The sequence below is a fragment of the Tasmannia lanceolata genome, unplaced genomic scaffold (genome assembly GCF_043159265.1).
Source record: "Tasmannia lanceolata isolate RefF3 unplaced genomic scaffold, GAP_Taslan_0.1 ptg000008l, whole genome shotgun sequence".
In the NCBI taxonomy this organism is placed as follows: Eukaryota; Viridiplantae; Streptophyta; class Magnoliopsida; order Canellales; family Winteraceae; genus Tasmannia; species Tasmannia lanceolata.
This window is the reverse complement of record NW_027518685.1, coordinates 26681381-26700215: the sequence shown is the minus strand read 5'-3', so window position 1 is coordinate 26700215 and position 18835 is coordinate 26681381. Positions and strand designations below refer to the sequence as shown.

General features: G+C 38.1%; 1 protein-coding gene across 3 annotated transcripts; it reads right to left on the bottom strand.

The window, feature by feature from the left end:
- Positions 1 to 1922: 1922 nt before the first annotated feature.
- On the bottom strand, positions 1923 to 17347 carry ZAT (zinc transporter). Of its 3 annotated transcripts, XM_077388943.1 has the most exons (4): positions 17189 to 17347; positions 16971 to 17046; positions 6668 to 6709; positions 1923 to 3487 (listed from the first exon to the last, which is right to left on the bottom strand). In XM_077388943.1, the coding sequence occupies exon 4, from the start codon at positions 3485 to 3487 to the stop codon at positions 2240 to 2242; it is 1248 nt and encodes a 415-aa protein (XP_077245058.1). In that variant the 5' UTR covers positions 6668 to 6709; positions 16971 to 17046; positions 17189 to 17347; the 3' UTR covers positions 1923 to 2239. The 3 variants fall into 3 exon arrangements, with proteins under 3 accessions (XP_077245058.1, XP_077245057.1, XP_077245059.1); XM_077388942.1 differs by lacking the exon at positions 6668 to 6709; XM_077388944.1 differs by lacking the exons at positions 6668 to 6709; positions 16971 to 17046 and having other exon boundaries at positions 17189 to 17327.
- Positions 17348 to 18835: the final 1488 nt, after the last annotated feature.

Sequence of the window (18835 nt, the reverse complement as noted above, 5' to 3'; positions counted from 1 at the left end):
GAAAGGAAAAGAAACTGTGAGAAAATTCAATTTGTGAGAAAATTCCGTTATTCACTTGGCCGAGAAAGGAAAAGAAAGTATGCAGGCAAAGTGGTTTTCTCAGGAAAGTGATTTTTCTCACCCTTTTGGTGAGAAAATTTAGAGGGAAAGTGCAAGAAAGTTCGTTTTCCACGTCATTATTTATATTTTCCACCTGTGTAATTATGCTTTCCTGAGAAAACAAGTGAACGGCGGAAAATGTCCAATCACGGGAAAATTTGGCTTACTTTTTTCTCCTTTCCTTTCTCAAGAAGGCAAGTGAACAGAGCCTATAGGAAGATCTTCCTTGCTGGTCAAGTGAGAGAATGTTGGAATAATTTTGACCATTGATTATGGCCATGCAAGATCAATGGCAGAGGATCACGTAGTTGAGAGACGAGGTGGTTGGAAGGTGGAATAGTAGGGCATTTACTTTTGGGAATGTGTTGATCATGGAATAGGCATGATGAGGAGGGGTATCATCCCATTCCCACTCTAAATTCAGACCCTCTGCTCCAATTGAATGCATAGCACTGGGGACTTGCATGCCCAGTTTGTTTTGAATTTTGAGTCCAAAATTGATTTCAAAATTGATTGTGGGCAAAATTGGTCATTTGGTTTGGAGTTAGAGAATCAATTTTGGACTCAAATGGATTCCACCTTCTAGCAAAAATACATTTAATTACTGGGATGTAGCATCAAATTGGGTCTAAAATTAATTCTACAGAGCGAAACAACACCTCATTTTTGCCAAGAATTAGTTTTGGACTCAAAATTGAAAACAAACTGGGCCGTAAAACATGTTTCTTCAAATGGATTTTGAGAATCAATTTCGAGTCCAAACTAATTCTTGGCAAAATTGGGCATTTGGTTAGATAATCAATTCTCAGATCGACTCTACAGCCTAGCAAAAATACTCGTAACTACTAGGATGTAGAATCAATTTGAGTGTAAAATTGATTCTACAGAGCGAACCAACACCTCATTTTTCAAAGAAATAGTTTTGGATCCAAAATCGATTCTCAAAATAAAAAACAAACAGGGTGTTAAGAGATGATTCTTGAAATGATTTTTAGCAATTGATTTTAAGAGCTTTTTCGTGCTCTCCCCGCTCCCAATATCTCAGGTCTCTTCCTCTCAGGCCCATCTCTCTCAACTGGCACCACAAATATTCCATCTAATAATTTTTTTCATGGTTGCCAAACATATATGGTCTCAACGGACAAATATTCATTGATCAAATAGCAGGGTTCTTTGCTTTTGCTCATCTCTGAAGCATAATCATCTAGATGGGCCATGATATGAAAATGAAATCCTCGCTCCATTCTTTATTTATTGCACCCAATACTTAAAATTCTAACAAGGGTGAAATTATATGGTGTTGCGGGCCACATAGGTGCTGCCCCTTGTGACCAGATTGGCAGATTTATCATTCTGATAGGGTGTTTTAATGTGTTAAAAAATATATATTGGTTTCACCCAAGGTTTAAATTCAGTTTCGGTACTGGTTTCGGACCCTGGAATTTCAAATTTTCAGTCGAAATTTCGGTCAAAATCTGGTACATAACCCGAAACCAATATTTTATTTAATATTAAATTTCGGCCGAAATTACCGAAATTTCGGTAATTTCAGTCAAAATTTCAATAAAATATTAAATTAATATAAAAAAACAGTTTTTTTTTCTCAAATTTAGGAAAAACCTTAAATACCGTTTCGGTTTTGGTCGATTTAGGTGTCGGTCTCCACCGTAATCCGAAATTTAAAACCATGGTTTCACCCCATGTAGAAATAGGATGAAACACTTTCCCACTCTTCCCATACCTACTTTATATATACGAGAGGATTCTTATTTCATGATTCATATAAGGATTTCTTCTCTGTTTTCTCTTCCAAGGATGGAGAATTTAAAACATGTATCAATATTATCAGCACACATACATTGCTCACAACTCTTCCAAAAGTTTTAAACAATGTAAAGATTCATCTCAATTAAAACTAGTCAACAACAAACCATACCTAGCTGTATGCATTCACGAGGTTCAGATCCGCGGAAACACAGTACAGTCCGAATCCAGATGACCCATAATGAACTGAAAGGAACTAAGTAGATAGAAAAAATGAAATTGCATGACACTAGAGCCTCCTAACAAGACCAAGACAATCCAATTACAAGTAAAAACCAACGACTATATCCATGAGTCGAGATATTCTTCACTGTACCTACTGGCGCTCTACCTGTATGGTAACATGACTTATGTTATACTCCCTCCTGATGTACCCAACTACCTTATCGAGCACAAGATCCGCATCTGCATCCGGCATTATAGTGACATGGCATGCCAACAGAACCTTCCCAACAGTGATCGCCCATATGTGCAGCTCGTGAATCGCTACAACACCATCCACCTCACACAGGCCCTTCTCAAGCCTTGTGGCATCAATCTCTCTAGGTGTACTCTCCATCAGAACCTCAAGTATATTGCGTAGCATCCTAATTGTTGTGCCCAGCACGATCACAGAGAAGATGAGTGTACATATCAGATCAATTATCTTCCATTCGGGTTTGTACCATATGATTCCCCCTCCAATCATCACCCCAATGCTCTGTATGGAGTCCCCCAGTACGTGAAGATAGGCCCCTTGTACATTGACATTCCCCTGCTTCTTTTGTTTGTCACCCTTGGAATCGGCCTTTGTTTCACAGCAATCTTCAGAATTAGTAAGAAGAGGTTCATGGTGATCCGTGTCACCGGCATGGCCAATAGTGCCGTGAACATGATTGTGCTCATCCTTGGGCTTGGACGGCCCCGAATGGTGGGTTGTAATACTTATCCCATGGCTATGGCTGTGCTCCCCACCATGTGCATGATCATGAGTGTGATCGTGCCCACCATGGCCGTGGTCATGACCATGGTCATGGTCATGACCCAATAAGATAGCCATGATGATGTTAACTACTAAGCCAAAGGATGCAACAAGGAACATTAGAAAGCCCTGGACCTCACCTGTGTCATGGATGAGTCTAGCAATGGCTTCATAAACTAGTATGCCGGCCAAGAGCCATATCATCTGAATGGAAACAAGAGCTCCGAGGATCTCGATCCGGAAAAAACCATAAGACTGGCGAGGGTTCGCTTCCCACCCTGCTGCCCATAGTGAGAACAGGGAGATGGCAAATGCCGCAACATCTGACAACAAATGTGCCGCGTCAGTTAAGATGGCAAGACTGTTAGCTTTAATGCCGCCAACTACCTCCACACTCATAAAGATGATGCAAAGAATAACTGCTATCAAAAGTTTTCGCATGGATGCCGATCGTTCTTTCGCATCTTTTGAGAGGGTCTCCGAGTCCGAGAACCCACAAGCTGCTCCTCCACATATCTTATTCCCGTTGAGACTTTTTACTGCCACAGGTACATCTCCACTTACTTCAATAATCTGCATGTTTTGGGGATTTTGAACTTCCATCTGAAAGTTTTCAAGGTTTATCAGCATATAAAATACTTCAGAGACGCGGATTTGTGTTAATATAAATCACCCATGTTCTTTAGAAATATTCAGCAATATGAGATTATCCTCATAGCAAAACAGAATTTACAATGCAAAGATATAAATGCACAAAAGCACAGGAGAAGCTGCACTCTGAATACATTTTTCTGACTAGCAATGGCATTAGTGTTGGAGTGAGGCCACTTCAGAGGAAAATAAAAATAGAATAACAATATCTGCATATGAAATTAATTTCTTATACACGTTTTAGATGGTAATATATAATGTTCCAACAGAAAAACAACATTTCACACTGATTACAGTTCAGGATATTCAGCCAATTGATAATTTATCAGCATAGGACAAGACCGCAATTTTGCACCATAACAAGATTTTATTTTCTTCTCCAAAGTCAAAACAAGTAAAGACATCATTATATCATGACATGTTCAAAGCCTTGATAATAAATTCAAACATGTGTCCCAACTCCTCAAGAAGAGCCCACACTGAGCAAGGCGCTTGTGATTTGGCTAGTCCAAGAATTGCTTATAGAAGGCTACACACAACCTTATAAGAAACATCATTATATCATGACTTGTTCAAAGCCCTAATTATAAATTCCAACATGTGTCTCAACCCCTCAAGAACAGCCCACACTGAGCAAGGTGCTGGTGATTTGGCTAGTCCAAGAATTGCTTATAGAAGGCTGCACACAACCTTATAACTCCGTATAACTCCGTTTGGTTGCCGGAATTTTTTTGGTTCTTGGGACTTTTGTGGAATTTCCGCAGGAAACCCACGTTTGGTTGCTGGGCCCAAAATAATCCCAGGAACCAAAATAACCCCGCATGAAACCCCTACCCTGGAAAAAAAAATACTCCTAGGAACCAAAAATAAGCTTGCAGAAGAATTTTTTTCTTCCCAACAGTTCAAGCAACCAAACAAAGCAATTTTTTTTCCCGCCATAGTCCGGTCAACCAAACATGGGATTTTTATTTTACCGGTATACTTCCAGGGAGTTTTTTTTCCACCAATCTCCCAAGGAGTTTTTTGTTCCACAGAAATCCCAAGAACCAAAAAAATTCCGGCAACCAAAAGGAGCATCGAAACTTCCTTTCGTTTACTGTTATTTCAGAGCATACTATATCCTATACTGTTATTTCAGAACATACTATATCCTATGCTGCTTTATTTCTCTCGACTTTTTTCCTGCTACGCTTTTTCTTCATTCTGAGTGGATGACTCGAAGATATCCATGAAGACAAAATTTATTGTGGATTGGAATTTCATTCTATCCCATCAAATATTCAATTTTCATATTTATATCTGTGATTTCTTTCTTGAAAATATGTTATTTTAATTATTACAGGGTCTGAACTTCTCTTTAAGAGAAATCTTCAATTTTCATATTTATATCTGTGATTTCTTTCTTCAAAATATGTTATTTCAGTTATTACAGGGTCTGAACTTCTCTTTAAGAGAACATTCTTTCACCGATCCACAGTATCTGAACTTTGTAACAAACACTCCCTGAATAAGGCAGTCTTCCGTTTTTTTTTTTTGAATGGTGTCTTCAGTCTTTGGACGAAGTCCTGCTTTTTCTAGGAATTTCAGGATCTCTAATTTCATGTACTGCTGTAATTTTAACAGTGTACTGTTTGATGTACACCTTGGATTGAGTGATCAAGGTGCTGTAATTTTACCAGCCTGAAAGCATTTGGGAGAATTAAAATTACAGATCTTCCAAAATTTCTTGGGAGCGTCTTTCAACTGAACTTTAAAAAAATTCCACCTTGCAAGTTACAACACATTGGTATCAGAGCAGGTTATTCAGCACAGGAAAGCTTTAGCAGATACTCATTGAAGGATTGACAGGATCGAAGAGGCTTTTTTACACAAGGTGCTGTAATGAATGGATCAGTTAGCATTGGTTGTAGACTCAAATGCGAGAGGAAAATCGAGAAACAGAAGTGCACAAAACAAGGATGACATCACTGAGACACACACAACACGTTTCTAAGCATTTTCATGGGGCTCCGATTTACCATCGTGCCGATGATGGCCGATTTGTGAAGAGGGGCTCGTTTAGGCCATAGAATGTACTTGGAATTTTGAATAAAAATGGCCCCATGGATATATGCATGCCGAAAATTTTATGAATTGGCTCAAAGGTGGAAAAGGTGTTTTGAGTATAAGGAGATGACCGATGACAAAAGGGTGAAGTCAGAGGCACCAAATTGTCAGACCATGTGCTGATTTGGTGCGATGAACTCCAAAACAACACGACAAGGACAAAGAAAATATCATACTATGGAAAAGATGAGAACAGAAGTCCAAGAAAAGTCCCCATCCACAAACTACGTCCATGATCTTTATTAACAGTGCCAAAATCTAGGGCAGCATAATAAGGGTGTCCAACTCCAAGAACACACAAAGGAGTTGTATATGTTAACGTCTCAAGCAAATATCACAAAAAAGACGAAGAGCAACAGATAGAACGTTATTTGAATGGTTTGTGATAGCCCATCCAACAGGAATTACATCCCTAATGAGCGACGCCCATTGATTTGCCATTCAAGTTGGGGAAATTCAATACTTGAATATAACCAGACAAGGAAAATTCTGCACTCATACCCCTACTCAAGAGTTGAAGCAAAGTCACAGCCATTGATGCCAAAACCCAAGTCCACTTACCAACCGAACCTAAATTGGAGGAGGAAACGAAATTCAATACTTGAATATAACCAGAAAAGGAAATTTAAGGACTCATAACCCTAATCAAGAGTTGAAGCAAAGTCACACCCATTGATGCCAAAACCCAAGCCCACTTACCAACCGAACCTAAATTGGAGGAAGATACAAAATCAGTGGATCCAGTTCGAGCCACATCATAGAGGCAACATGCATGGACATCTTTTTAGGGAGTCTATGCAGAGAACTCCAACACATTTCGTCGAAGCTGAAAATCAGATTGATGAGGAACTAGAGGGAGATGGAGAGGAAGATCCTAAACTTGAGTGTAAGCATCATGATAACAGTGCTTATGAAAATGATGGCAGAGGAAGGAAACTTGATGATGTGTGCGACCATACTATCACCGATGAGATTGGTTGATGATGAGCCATGGTTGATATCCAATATCTTCTGAATGAGGTGTACCTTAGGAGGAAAATTTGCAACTCATTCTTGATGTTGGTTCCCCTGAAAACATTGTTGGTACATCAGAAGTAGAATAACAATCACAAGTTTCAACTAAATTCAAACCTGAAACAAAGCCAAGCCCATATTTCAATAAAAAAAACAAGTACGGCATGCCATGATGCTTCTTCCTCAGAGAAAACTGCAAAAGAGTAGAATTCCTTGAATAAACTTCAATTTTCATAACGGATACAAAATTGGCCCCAAGAATCCTTAGAATGTGCTATATTATGACTCAACAAAAAAAAAACCTTCTCAAAGGACTCCTAATTGTAGATACTTTCCAAATTTAAAACTAAACCAAAAGAGATACAGTCGAGGTTGGAGCTGGAGAGAAGAGGAGGCGTGAGAGGAGAAGAAGAAAAGATAAGGAGAAGAGTTTGCAGCCAATTACCCCTGTTCAATCGCAGCCTAACCTAACCTAATCTCAACAGTTGCTATACAACTCAGCCGACCAGCCCCTACGACGTCGTATCTTTTAAGCGATTAGAAGACTGGTTGTTGCCGCCCATAACCAGCAGCTTAACACCCACAGCCACCTCTCGGTTCACACCCAAAACCAGCCTCACCTCAGCTACCCGAAACCATCCTGCTGCCTTGCGAAAACCCCTTCAGGATACTCAAGTTTAGGCTCTTTAAAGCTCCGAAAAAGCACCTTGCACCACCTATTCCCTTTTGCCTTTTGCAAAATGGCACCTAACCTGCCTTCCCTCTAGTTTCCACACAAAAATAGTACTAAAATCCAGCCACCCGAATTCTCTCTCTCAGCCCATAAAAGCTCTTAAAACTTTCCTCAGTTCAGTCGATCAGTTCCTTCTTTTAGTCTTCCTAAACATCCCCTAAAATCCTAATTCTACCGGGATTTGATCGCAGCAATCCAGTCCGAAATTCTTATTGTTTCAGCCCCTTGAAACCACCAATTTCACCACCTTTTGCTGCAGCAAAAGTTTCATTAACTGCTCTCATGCCACCTGAAACTACCACCCAAAACCCAAATAAAATTCAGCCAACACTTTTCACCACCCTTCTCAGCCTTAACCTATCCTAAACCAAACAACCCCTTCACCATCATCTACTTAACTGATTCTTGTTAACCTTCTTTTACACCTTCAACCCCCTTTCTCAACCAAATAACCAATTACAGTTCTTGATCTCTTCTTAATTACTGACTGACCAAAGAATTATTGGGCACGGACACATTATGGAATAAAACCATGCACCAATTGCCCACAGGGAGTTATTCATGAATGTTCAAATGCTTTGAAAAAATTTAAAATTAAAAGCAAGAAGAAATGAAATTCTAGCAGACATAAACAGGGATTTTGGGAGTCATAGCCCAAGTGGTAAGGGAACTCTGTTTACTTGGACTCCGGTTAGTGGTGGTGCTTCCCAACCACCTAGGCCAAAGAGTCCCACTGACTCTTTTGTCATTGTCGAGGCTAGACAAACTACCCTAAATTCTAGGCGGAAGAAGGAAAAAATGGTTGAAGTTTGAAAGAAGATAAAAATATTTATCTTTGCACACACTCTTGCTTTTAATATTGTAAATAACATATATTTTGCGATTATGGTTGAGGCAATAGTGGCATATGGTCCTAATTTTCACACAAAAAAAAAAGTGCCATATGGTCCTAGCCTAAAACACCCCCTTCCATGCATGAGATGAGGACACAGATCCTAAAGAAAGAAGTTAACAATATTAGAGTCGTGATAGAAGATTACGAGAAGGTATGTGCCAGGTATGGGTCTACCGGTGTAGTACCATGCTTAATGGTTGGACAGATGGGAATAATATATCTCTAATTAATTTTCTGGCTAATAGTCCAGCAGAGACATGGTTTTTGAAATTCAGCGACGCTTGATGTTCCATCAAGAAAAGAAATTTGATGTTTGTACTATTGATGTTGTGATTGAGGAGATACAAGAGATAGTGTTACAGCTTATCACTGATAACCACTCTCGCTGTGAGTGAGGGAAAGAAGCTAAATGGAAAAGAGGGAGAGATTCTACTTGACTCTCATTGCATTGACATGTTAGAGAGTGTCACTAAGCTGAAGGTGATTGTCAAGATCATTGAGAAGACAAGGAACGTCACGAATATATATAATACACAATACATACATTCATATATATATATATATATATATATATATATATATATATATATATATATATATAGAGAGAGAGAGAGAGAGAGAGAGAAGATTGATATCTGCACAGCCATGTTTTGATAATGGAGCAAACTCATCTTTTTTAAATGGAGCAAACTCATCTTATTTTACATTTTGTTTAACAAGCTGTCAAAGGCTATTAAAATTCCTAAAAAGCTCTCACCATCGAAACAGAAAGTGTAAAACAAGGTGCGTTTGTCCCATTATCAAAACATACATGGTTGTGCGCGCGTGTGTAGGGCTGCACATGGTTCGGTCTGGTTCGGTTTAGGGAGTTTTTCTGAACCGAACCAATCCCATCAGTTTGGAGAAAATCCAACCCGTAACCGAACCGAGGGGGGGTATAACCGAACCGATTTTGACCGGTTCGGTTCGGTTCACGGTTTATCCGGTACAGATCCAAATCAAGTAGTTAAATACATTTATCTATTAAAAAAAGGTTTATCTATCCAAATCAGCCATCAATCCAACCGTCAAATTTAGAACATATCCAAATCAAGTCACCAACACAAATACACAAGTCATCAACACAAATACACAGTCATAAATAAGTTTAATACAAATAAATAACTCAATCCATACCCCCCCCCACCCCCCTTCTTTTTTTCTTCTCTTGGACGGCCCCTCTAAGTATTTATGACTATTCTTTTACACTTCTACGGGGTCGTCTAAGGGGAAGGGGTGAATGCATCAATGTATCATGACTTTTGAATACAGGGAATTGATATAGGCAAACCTCTCTTGTTTAAATCACCCTCTACTCTTTGCAAATGATATTAAGTATTAACTCACCTTAGATTTGATAGTGACACAAAATCGGTTCGTCTTTTCCTCCATTTCTCGGTTCGGTTCGATTAATTTTCGGATTAAAACTCAAAAACCGTGAACCGAACCGATGGGAACGGTTCGGTAAAATTCTAAACCGCGACCGAACCAATGCCTAGAAAAACAAAACCGAACCAAACCGAAAGGCCCGGTTCGGTTCGGTTTATCGGTTTGGCCGGTTTTTTGTGCAGCCCTACGCGTGCGCGCGCGTGTGTGTGTGTGTGTACATGCGTATATAGGGAATTGCTAGCCAATTTCGCAAAAAGCCATTTCGCAGCTCAGTTTGCAAGAGAGGACAGCCACCTCAGATGAATTAAATGAATAAGACAATCTGTTAAAAAGTGAGCCTGTGTGGCTGCTATCTCTTGCAAAAGTGAGCCGCGATAAGGTTTTCCGTGAAATTGCCTAGTAAATCCCACATCTATATACAGGCATGTATGAGTTCTTAGTTTGATTGGAACCCATATAAAGAAGCGCGAGCTTCTCCGGACAGCAGTTACTAGATTTGTCACTTCTTCTCTCACATTGCAGAGCTTATACAAGCAGAAGTGGCCTCTCATAACATTATTTTTCTCTAAGGCTTATGCTACTAGTTCATATGCCAAGGATGATGTTGTGAAGGGAAACACTGTTGCATTACTTGATCCTAGCTTTTGGTCACATGTAGCCTATTGCATTAGGACTACAGTGCCATTAGTTGGTTAGCTTGCAAAGGTGAATTTGTAGAAAAGTCCTGTCATTGGCTTTATTTATGAGCCGATGGATTCAGCTAAGGAGATCATGTTCAATTCTAGGCGCAAAAGAAATTATTTTCCTAATTGGAGGAAGATAGATGAGAGATGAACGGACCACTTACATTGTCTTCCTCTTTAGATGAAGATAGATGAGAGATGAATTGGCTTCTACCTAAATCTTAAACTCTTATAATCAGCTAGCTTCTCCAGGGTGGATGAGATATAAAATGGTTTGTACCAGTCCACGGATACTGTATTAGGAATAGACATTAAAAATCATATATTGCCAAATGTCTAATAGGATTTATATGACAAGGCCGAGGGAGAGTTTGGGACCTGCATGGCCATTGAAATGAGAGGTAAATTTTAGTTTGTAAGTTATAACATTTTACATATGTACTATTTAGTAGATAGTTGAATTGATATTTTGTATTGATCTCTTTATCCATTATGTGCTACTGCTATCTAATTCTAATAAAATGTCAATTGCTTATTGTAGTTGACTGATGGATCCGCTTTAAGTCCAAGACTCCAGCATAGACAGCCTTTGCTCTAAGGGTCCAAATTTTAGTTTGACACCCCCGCATGGCCATTGAAACAAGGAACAAGCGTTCTCCAGATTAATTTTAAATTGTAAGTTATTACGTTTTACATATGCAGTATAGTTGCTAGTTAAATTGATATTTTGTCTTGATTTCTTTATCCATTATGAGCTACTGCTATCTAATTCTAAAAAAAATGCCAAATGCTTATTGTGCTTGACTGGTGGATCCGCTTTGGATCCTAGATGCCAGCTTTGACAGTCTTTTGCTATAAGGGTCTAAATCCTCACATGAAGTGCTTCCGGTTATGAGATAAATCGGATCCAAGGTTTTAAATTTCGGTTTTGGTATGTGTTTTGGTCGTAATGGAGATGGGATCTTGGGAACATGTTGGTTTCGGATGGAAATTTAGGTGAAAATCCCTATTAAATCACGGAAATGTATGGAAATATATGCAAATGGAACACATTTACGATGAAAATTTAGGAATTGCTAGAAAAGCACAAATACACACTAAAATCATGACATAAATAAATAAAAAATACCCATAATGGTTTAACAACTACGAACACCTAGGGACATGCTAATAATTCAATATACACCACATTACACACGTAACTCATAAATATTATCCACAATAAATACACCATATTCACATGCAATTCGTATAAAGATAATTATTAGGGGTCCAACTCGGGTCGGGTTGAGGCCAACCCGAACTGACCCGAGGAACCCTTTTTTCCAACCCGAACCCGAACCCGACCCGACCCGACCCGAGTTATTAAGCTTACGAAAAAAAATTGATAAAAAATGTCGGGTTTCACTCAGATCGAGTTGCCTAAACTCTCAACCCGAATCCGACAAGAACTCAACCCAGGTTAGGAAAACTCAACCCGAACCCGAACCCGACTTTTTTTCGGGTTGAACCCGACCCGAGTTGCACCCCTAATAATTATGTAATACATACTGGTATAGTATACTACTAATACACTTGCATTTTTGTTTGATATGCATTCTGGTTTAGAAATTCGTTTTTTGGGGGATGAAAATAGTAACATTTTGGTCGTTTCATATTGGTTTCGATGAAAATTTAAAACCATGAATGAAGTACCTTTGACGCTATAAATTATTAAGTTTATTTTAGTAGTCAATGTCACTATTTATTTGTGGTTAAGATTTTTTTTTGTTTTACAGCCATTCAAAAAAACAAGATTTTTTGGTTTATCTTCTCCTTGCACCACCAAAGGATTGATCCTTAGACCAATTGGTTAAAGAATAACATTCTTACCAAATAAACCAAGGTTGGGTGGTAAAAAAAGATTTTTTTTCTTTTACAATGATTATGACTTTTCATTGTAGGTCCATGCAAAAAAGAGGAATAGATTAGAATATGAGAGGATAAATGCTCTAGGCTATAATATTTATAACACACAGTTATGTGAGAGAAGCCTAAAGATGACGCAGAACATTGATCTGATCTTGCTGGATCACATTGATTCTAATGATGAGTGGATCATTGAGAAGGCCCTTCTCTTCCTGCTAATAGGCATTAGTTGGACAATAGTTACATGATGCATTGACAGGATCACATTGATTCTAACGATGAGTGGATTGCTGAGAAGGCCATGATATACTAATCGGCATTAGTTGGACGATAGTTACATGATTCATGATGTCAATGCAATCCAAATTATTGATGTTGGTTTAGATGATCTTCGAATTGTATCAGCAAGATTTACTCGGATTGGGAGTAATTTGAGTTCGATTTATCAATAGGCGCTTAAGGAGAAAAAAATTGCTCAAAGTGATTAAACTTTCTACTTCTAGGTTTCTCAAGTCTATAATCTGCTTACACTTTTAATTTTTAATAAGTAATAATTGCAAATATTGATGCAGGTAAAGCAAAAGGTAATGTTGTAGTGCATCCTCATCATGTGCTAGTTGATAAGGAGTTTGCTACAGACGATAATGATGAGGGGCATCCCCTATGACGATGAGCACGATGATGACATTGATGAGGAAGACATATAATACTGCATTTGATGGGATATGTTGTGTTTTTTAGGTAAGAAATTGAGGAATGTACTAAGAAATATAAATTTATTGACCATGCTACTTTGTATTATTGGGTTGGTAACTTAATCTTGTTAGTGTATTGATGGTTGGATGATGATATTTTGAAGCATATACTTTTAAATATTTTAGTAAATTTTTTGGTATTCTGATAACTTTATCTATTTTTTATCAATTTTTATTTATTTTTATTCATATTTTTATATTTTGCAGTTTTTATTTTTTATTTAAAAATTTTACAAAATTTGTGAGGCATATGCCACATGCCTCACTTTTTACGCCACACGCCTAGAGAGAAAAGATGCCTCGCCTTACGACTTCGCCTCTAAAAACACTAGTACAAAGTATATGGGTCAAAGTCAAATTCTACTCTGGATATAGGAATGTGTTTCTTCCAATGAAGTTACAACCTTAATTGGATTGCAAAAAAATTACATCAATTGGCATGCCAGTTATGACATAGACAAAGTTACGTAAAATCTATCTAAAAATAGAGGAAAAGGTATGAGCATGCCCTTGACGGTACAAAAGTACTAGAAATATGGCATATGTAGAGATGTTCCCAAATGGATCGGTATCACGTGCTTGTTCATTATGTGAAAAGAAAGCTAGAGGCTTGTGGTGGACTTGGTACTGAAACATTGGACACTACAGGAAGCATATCACATTGCATACTTTTGTAAGGATCTACCAGAATAAAAGGAGCCCCTTTAGAAAGAATTTCTTGTAAATCTAGAAACACGTGTCTTATAAAATAAATACATAGAAAGAATTTCTTGTAAATCTAGAAACACGTGTCTTATAAAATAAATACATAAAATTCACACACGTTGGAGTCTATAGTGGTGTCATAACTCATAACCATAAAGAACATCAAAGATACTAGAGATAGCATACAAATCAAGATAAGAATACTTGTTATGAGTGTTTGTCTTCCTAGTTCCTACATCTGGCAACAATAGACAGTATTCAAAAGTCTAGCATTGTGCATTTCTAGATTATCCATCTCAGTAGGAAAGCTAACAGGGCTACGAGCTCCATCATAATGCCATGTTACTCCTACAATCATTCATTTTTATGTACTTTGTATTTTGATTCATCTCAACATTAAGTATCTCAAACAGCACGCACCTCTTCCGCTTTTGGTGACTACATAAATTGAGATTATTATGTCAACCTTGTCAGGTCTGTTTCACTAAAGACTACATCTATTATCTCTAATGATTCAACCTTCCTTTTAGGCTTTTCATGCTTGTAGCACAAATCCAATATTGTCGTGATGAACACAACACAGATTCTAGATGGATGGGCGCTAAGAAGCACGGGTACGGGTGCGGGGTGCGGGTACGACACGACACGGGTACGCGATTTTCCAAAAAAACCGGGTGCGGGTACGTTCGGGTACGCCGAATATAATAATATATTTTAATATTTTATTATATATTTATAAAAATTAAAATAAAAAATAAAAAAACAATAGGAGAGCAATCAAATAATCAGTTTTGGGCTCTCAATTGGTAGCCACAATCTCAAACAATGAAAATACAAACAAACAAGTACCTAACAAGGGAACAAAATTACAAATTACATAAAGCCATTTTGTAGCTCACTTTTTCACAAGAGAACAACCAACTAGCAGCATATTTTTTCCTATTCATTTAATTTATCTGAGGTGTATGTTCTCTCCTGAGAAAATGACCCGCGAAATGGTTTTTTGCAAAATTGCCTAGCAAATCCCATATACAGCAGTAAAACTTATTATGGGACTAGCAAATCCCAAAATTGCCTAGCAAATCCCATGTACAACAGTAAAGATCTAGGGTTTAAGGCCCTGTTCGTTTCAGATTTTGACAACCGATTGTTCTCCCAAAACCTATTTGTAGATTATGACAACTGATTGTCAGCCCTAAATAGGTTTGAGGCTGATAATCAGTTGCCAAAATCTCAAACAAACAGGGCCTAAGTTTGGAGATTATGAGTCTATGACAACTGATTGTCAGCCTTAAACCTATTATTGGACAAAATAGGTTTGGGGAACACAATCAACATAATCTCAGGAAAAAAGAAAAAAAATGGGAGAAAGAGAGAGCAGTAGAGAGAGAGAGAGAGAGAGTTGTAGAGAGGGAGGTTGAGAAAGAGAGATAAATACCTTTGTGAGAGAGGGAGGGAGAGCCGGAGAGAGATTTTCCGTCGGGATCGGGAGAGAGAGAGAGAGAGAGAGAGAGAGAGAGAGAGAGAGATTTGCGTTAGGGTGAGAAATAGAAACCCTAATTCTTTCTTTTAAGTGTTTTTTAAACAACCCCCCCCCCCCCCCCCCCCCCCCACACACACACACACACCCCCTTTACTCCACACAACCCACCCATTACATTGTATGTCTCATTTAACCCCCCACTTTTACCCCACACAGCCCCCCGTAACTTAAGTAAAAAAAAAAAAAACAAGTGAAAAGAGTAGGGTGCGTCGGGGTGCGCACCCGACACGCACCCAAGTCCCAAAATTGAATTTTAAAAAAAACCCACAGTTGGGTGCGTACCCGATACGTACCTGGAACGTACCCAAGCGCACCGGATATGCACCTAACACGGGTACGAGGGCTTTTTTAAAGTACCCGTGCTTCATAGGATGGGGGCCCCCAACAAAGCAAATGGTTAGAACTCCTTGAAGAGCTCCCCTGCTACTTAATCCTACATTTCTCTAATACGTTCCTATCAGGTTTAACAAAACAACTCATTTCCCATGTTGCAAGCATAAATCATATGTCATGTTCATCTTAGAAGTCTTAGTACATTGCCCCTCAACACATGAATGAGGGAAAGCCATCTCAAATCATTATATATCCATCATGAGCCCCATAATGTTTCATCTATAGAGACATATGAATAATAAGACTACCACAAAAAGCACCATCAATTTCTAGTAACACCTTTACAATAACCCAAAGGGTGTTTCCAGAACCTGTACTGGTTACAGACTCATCAAATGCAACAAGATCCGAATTCAACTCACTGATTTTTCTTTCAGATATATAAAATACTAAAATACTGATGCTTAAGAGTCACAACATTCAAATATGGTTACATTTCCGAAGTCTAAACCGGGTAAAAGAACCAGAAGCCATCCAACAAACCAAAATGAAAATTAGCAGCTACAGGAAATACTGACTAAATTAATATGTAATTGTCAAATGTTTACAAACTAAAAAACAAACCAAAAAAGAAAAGAAAAAAAGGCTAGAAAGAATACAAAGCCATCCAAGAATCCAAAATGAATAGTGGCAGCTACAAGAACAATTGACTAAATTATCACGCAATTGCCAAACATTTACAAAATAAACAACATACGAAAAAAGACAATTCAAAAAAAAAAAAGCACACCAGAAAAGAAAAAAATGATAGAAAAGAACAACTTCTTAATACACTAAAAAACAGAGAGATTCATAGAGGGGATTAACACAATCCCATAAACCTGTAATACCCTTTGCTCTTCACACACTTCTCTCTCAAGCCCTTTCTTCCCACAAGAAAGAAAACCCCCTTTTCTATTACAAAAAGAAACCCCAAAAGAGGGAAAAAAAACAATAACAACACACCTTTCTTGTGCAACCCTTCTCTTCTTCCCTATACAAGAGGAAAATCAAAAGAACCGTGTCTTCTTGTGCAACCCTTTTTTTCAAAAAGATACCGTTTTTCCCTTTATATTTAAAAATAGGGGGTGTCACGTTTTGAAGGTCAGGGTTAGAGTTGAAGGTGTATCTGTATTTTTCCCTAAACAAAAGTTAAAATAAAAAAACCCAATTTACAAAACAATCTCATAGAAAAGACCCACTTCTTAAAACCCTAAAAAACAGAGAGATTGATATCCTCAATAGCACAAAGGGTAAAATAAATAAGCCCGAATTCAGGATATGGAAGCATACCTTTAACCAATCAAAACCGAATTTGAGAAGATGAAGAAACTAAATAAAGAAGAGAATCACGCATCCAACAGAATGTCTTGCAAAAGGGGAAAACAGAAAGACTAAATGATTAGAAACGAAAAAGGGTGACTTTGAAAAAGAAAGAATATTCAAGAAAAACGTAGAAAACTAGGAAAGTTAAGGATGTTTGGAAAAAGACCTTACTCAAAAGCCATTACCTTTGTATTCCTCTTGTGAGGGAGATGCTATGGAGCCTGCTAGGACGAGAGGATTTCAGGTTTTTAAGGAAAACCAGGGTTTTTTACACGTAGAAAAGTAGACCTAAAGCTTTTTGTTGTTTTCTAATTCTAATTTTAGTGGGGTTCTTAAATGAGGTGGGATTGAAAGGAAGAAAGCATATACTAAGGATAAATGGAGGGCCCACCATGTGAAAGGTATATATGGAGGATCCCACATACAACAATACGAGAAACATGCCTTTTATGGATGTAGCATGCCTTAGCTAGTTAGCTTTCATCTTTTCCTCAGTGAAATGCACCAATTTAGATCCTCCCCCCCCCCCCCCCCCCCGCTATGTGATACCAGTAAAAAACTCGTCAGACCACGTCATAGGTTGATCCAAACCGTCCATGTGATGGAACACAACATAAATAGGTTGTGCCCCAAAAATCATTTCCATAGGCTGATCGTAGCCCTCCAATCTATAGATGTTTCCATAATTCCTTTTAAATCGGATGGTTAAGATCACCCTATAGTTTTTTTATTAAAAAACCATAAAGGATGGGGGTAAGATTGAAATTATATGGCTTTAATGGTTGCCTTTATTAAAAGCATAAAGGAGGGGGTAGGATTGAAAATATGTGAGTTGAATGGGTGCATTTGTTAAAAAGAGTAAAAAAAAATGATGTGTAATTCTCATATAATTTTCAAAAAAATAAAAAAAAAGCAAAAAATTCACTTATTTTCCTCCCAGCTTATAGTAGTAGATGACAAATGCCCACCATACATACCATAGAAGAATCTCCCAATTTTAAATTCCATTTAGAGACTCACTTAATATACCCTCTAAAAAAAATTGAGCGCTCCTTACAGGGTGTTTTGGTAAAGATTAGGGGTAGGGATAATAGGCTTGGGTGTTTTAATCGTAGGCTTTAGAAGCTTGATCTTGTTGCTGTTGTTGTTGGTGGTGTTGGGCGAGGATTTGTTGTTGTTGTTGGGCTTCTATGAGGGTATTAGAATATGTGGGATCCATGCTTGCCTCTTTTATCTATTGCCGAATTTATCTAGTTGCTTCATTTAGCCAACTTACTCAATCTACCTCTAAGATGTGGATCATAACCCAATCTAACTGCCGGATCCCACAGACGGAGGAGAGGAGAGAGGGATTTTTCTCTGCGAATTAGGGTTAGAAAGGGTGGGTTCGAGTCGCTAGGGTTCGGTTTTGGGTGATATTTAACGGGGCCATGTCATGCACTGTGGATGGGATGTTTCGTTTCTAATGAGATGATCGAGATATTCGATTACACATGAATGACCCGTGTGGGAACATAAAAGGTTGATAATTAGTTTTGACCCTACCTAGCATCTATGAGAATATTTGGTAAGCATGAAAAACTGTGGGAGGATATCAAGGTGGCATGGGCCGTGCTGGCACAGCAAGGATTGCTACAGTAGTGTGGGTAACTTTGCGTCTGATTCTTAAAAATCAGTTGGTTTTAGACTTCTCCATTTATAAGAATAGTCAGCACATTGTACATTCACACAAAATCTGAAATTATTCTGTTCCTGCACCGGCAGAACTAAAAAAATCTTACTGATTTCCAGACAATTGAACTGTAAATTCATAGGAAAACATTTCCATTAAT

What these genes read in the sequence shown, in the direction of transcription:
- ZAT (XM_077388943.1), bottom strand. Translation starts at nt 3,487, where the DNA reads ATGGAAGTTCAAAATCCCCAAAACATGCAGATTATTGAAGTAAGTGGA.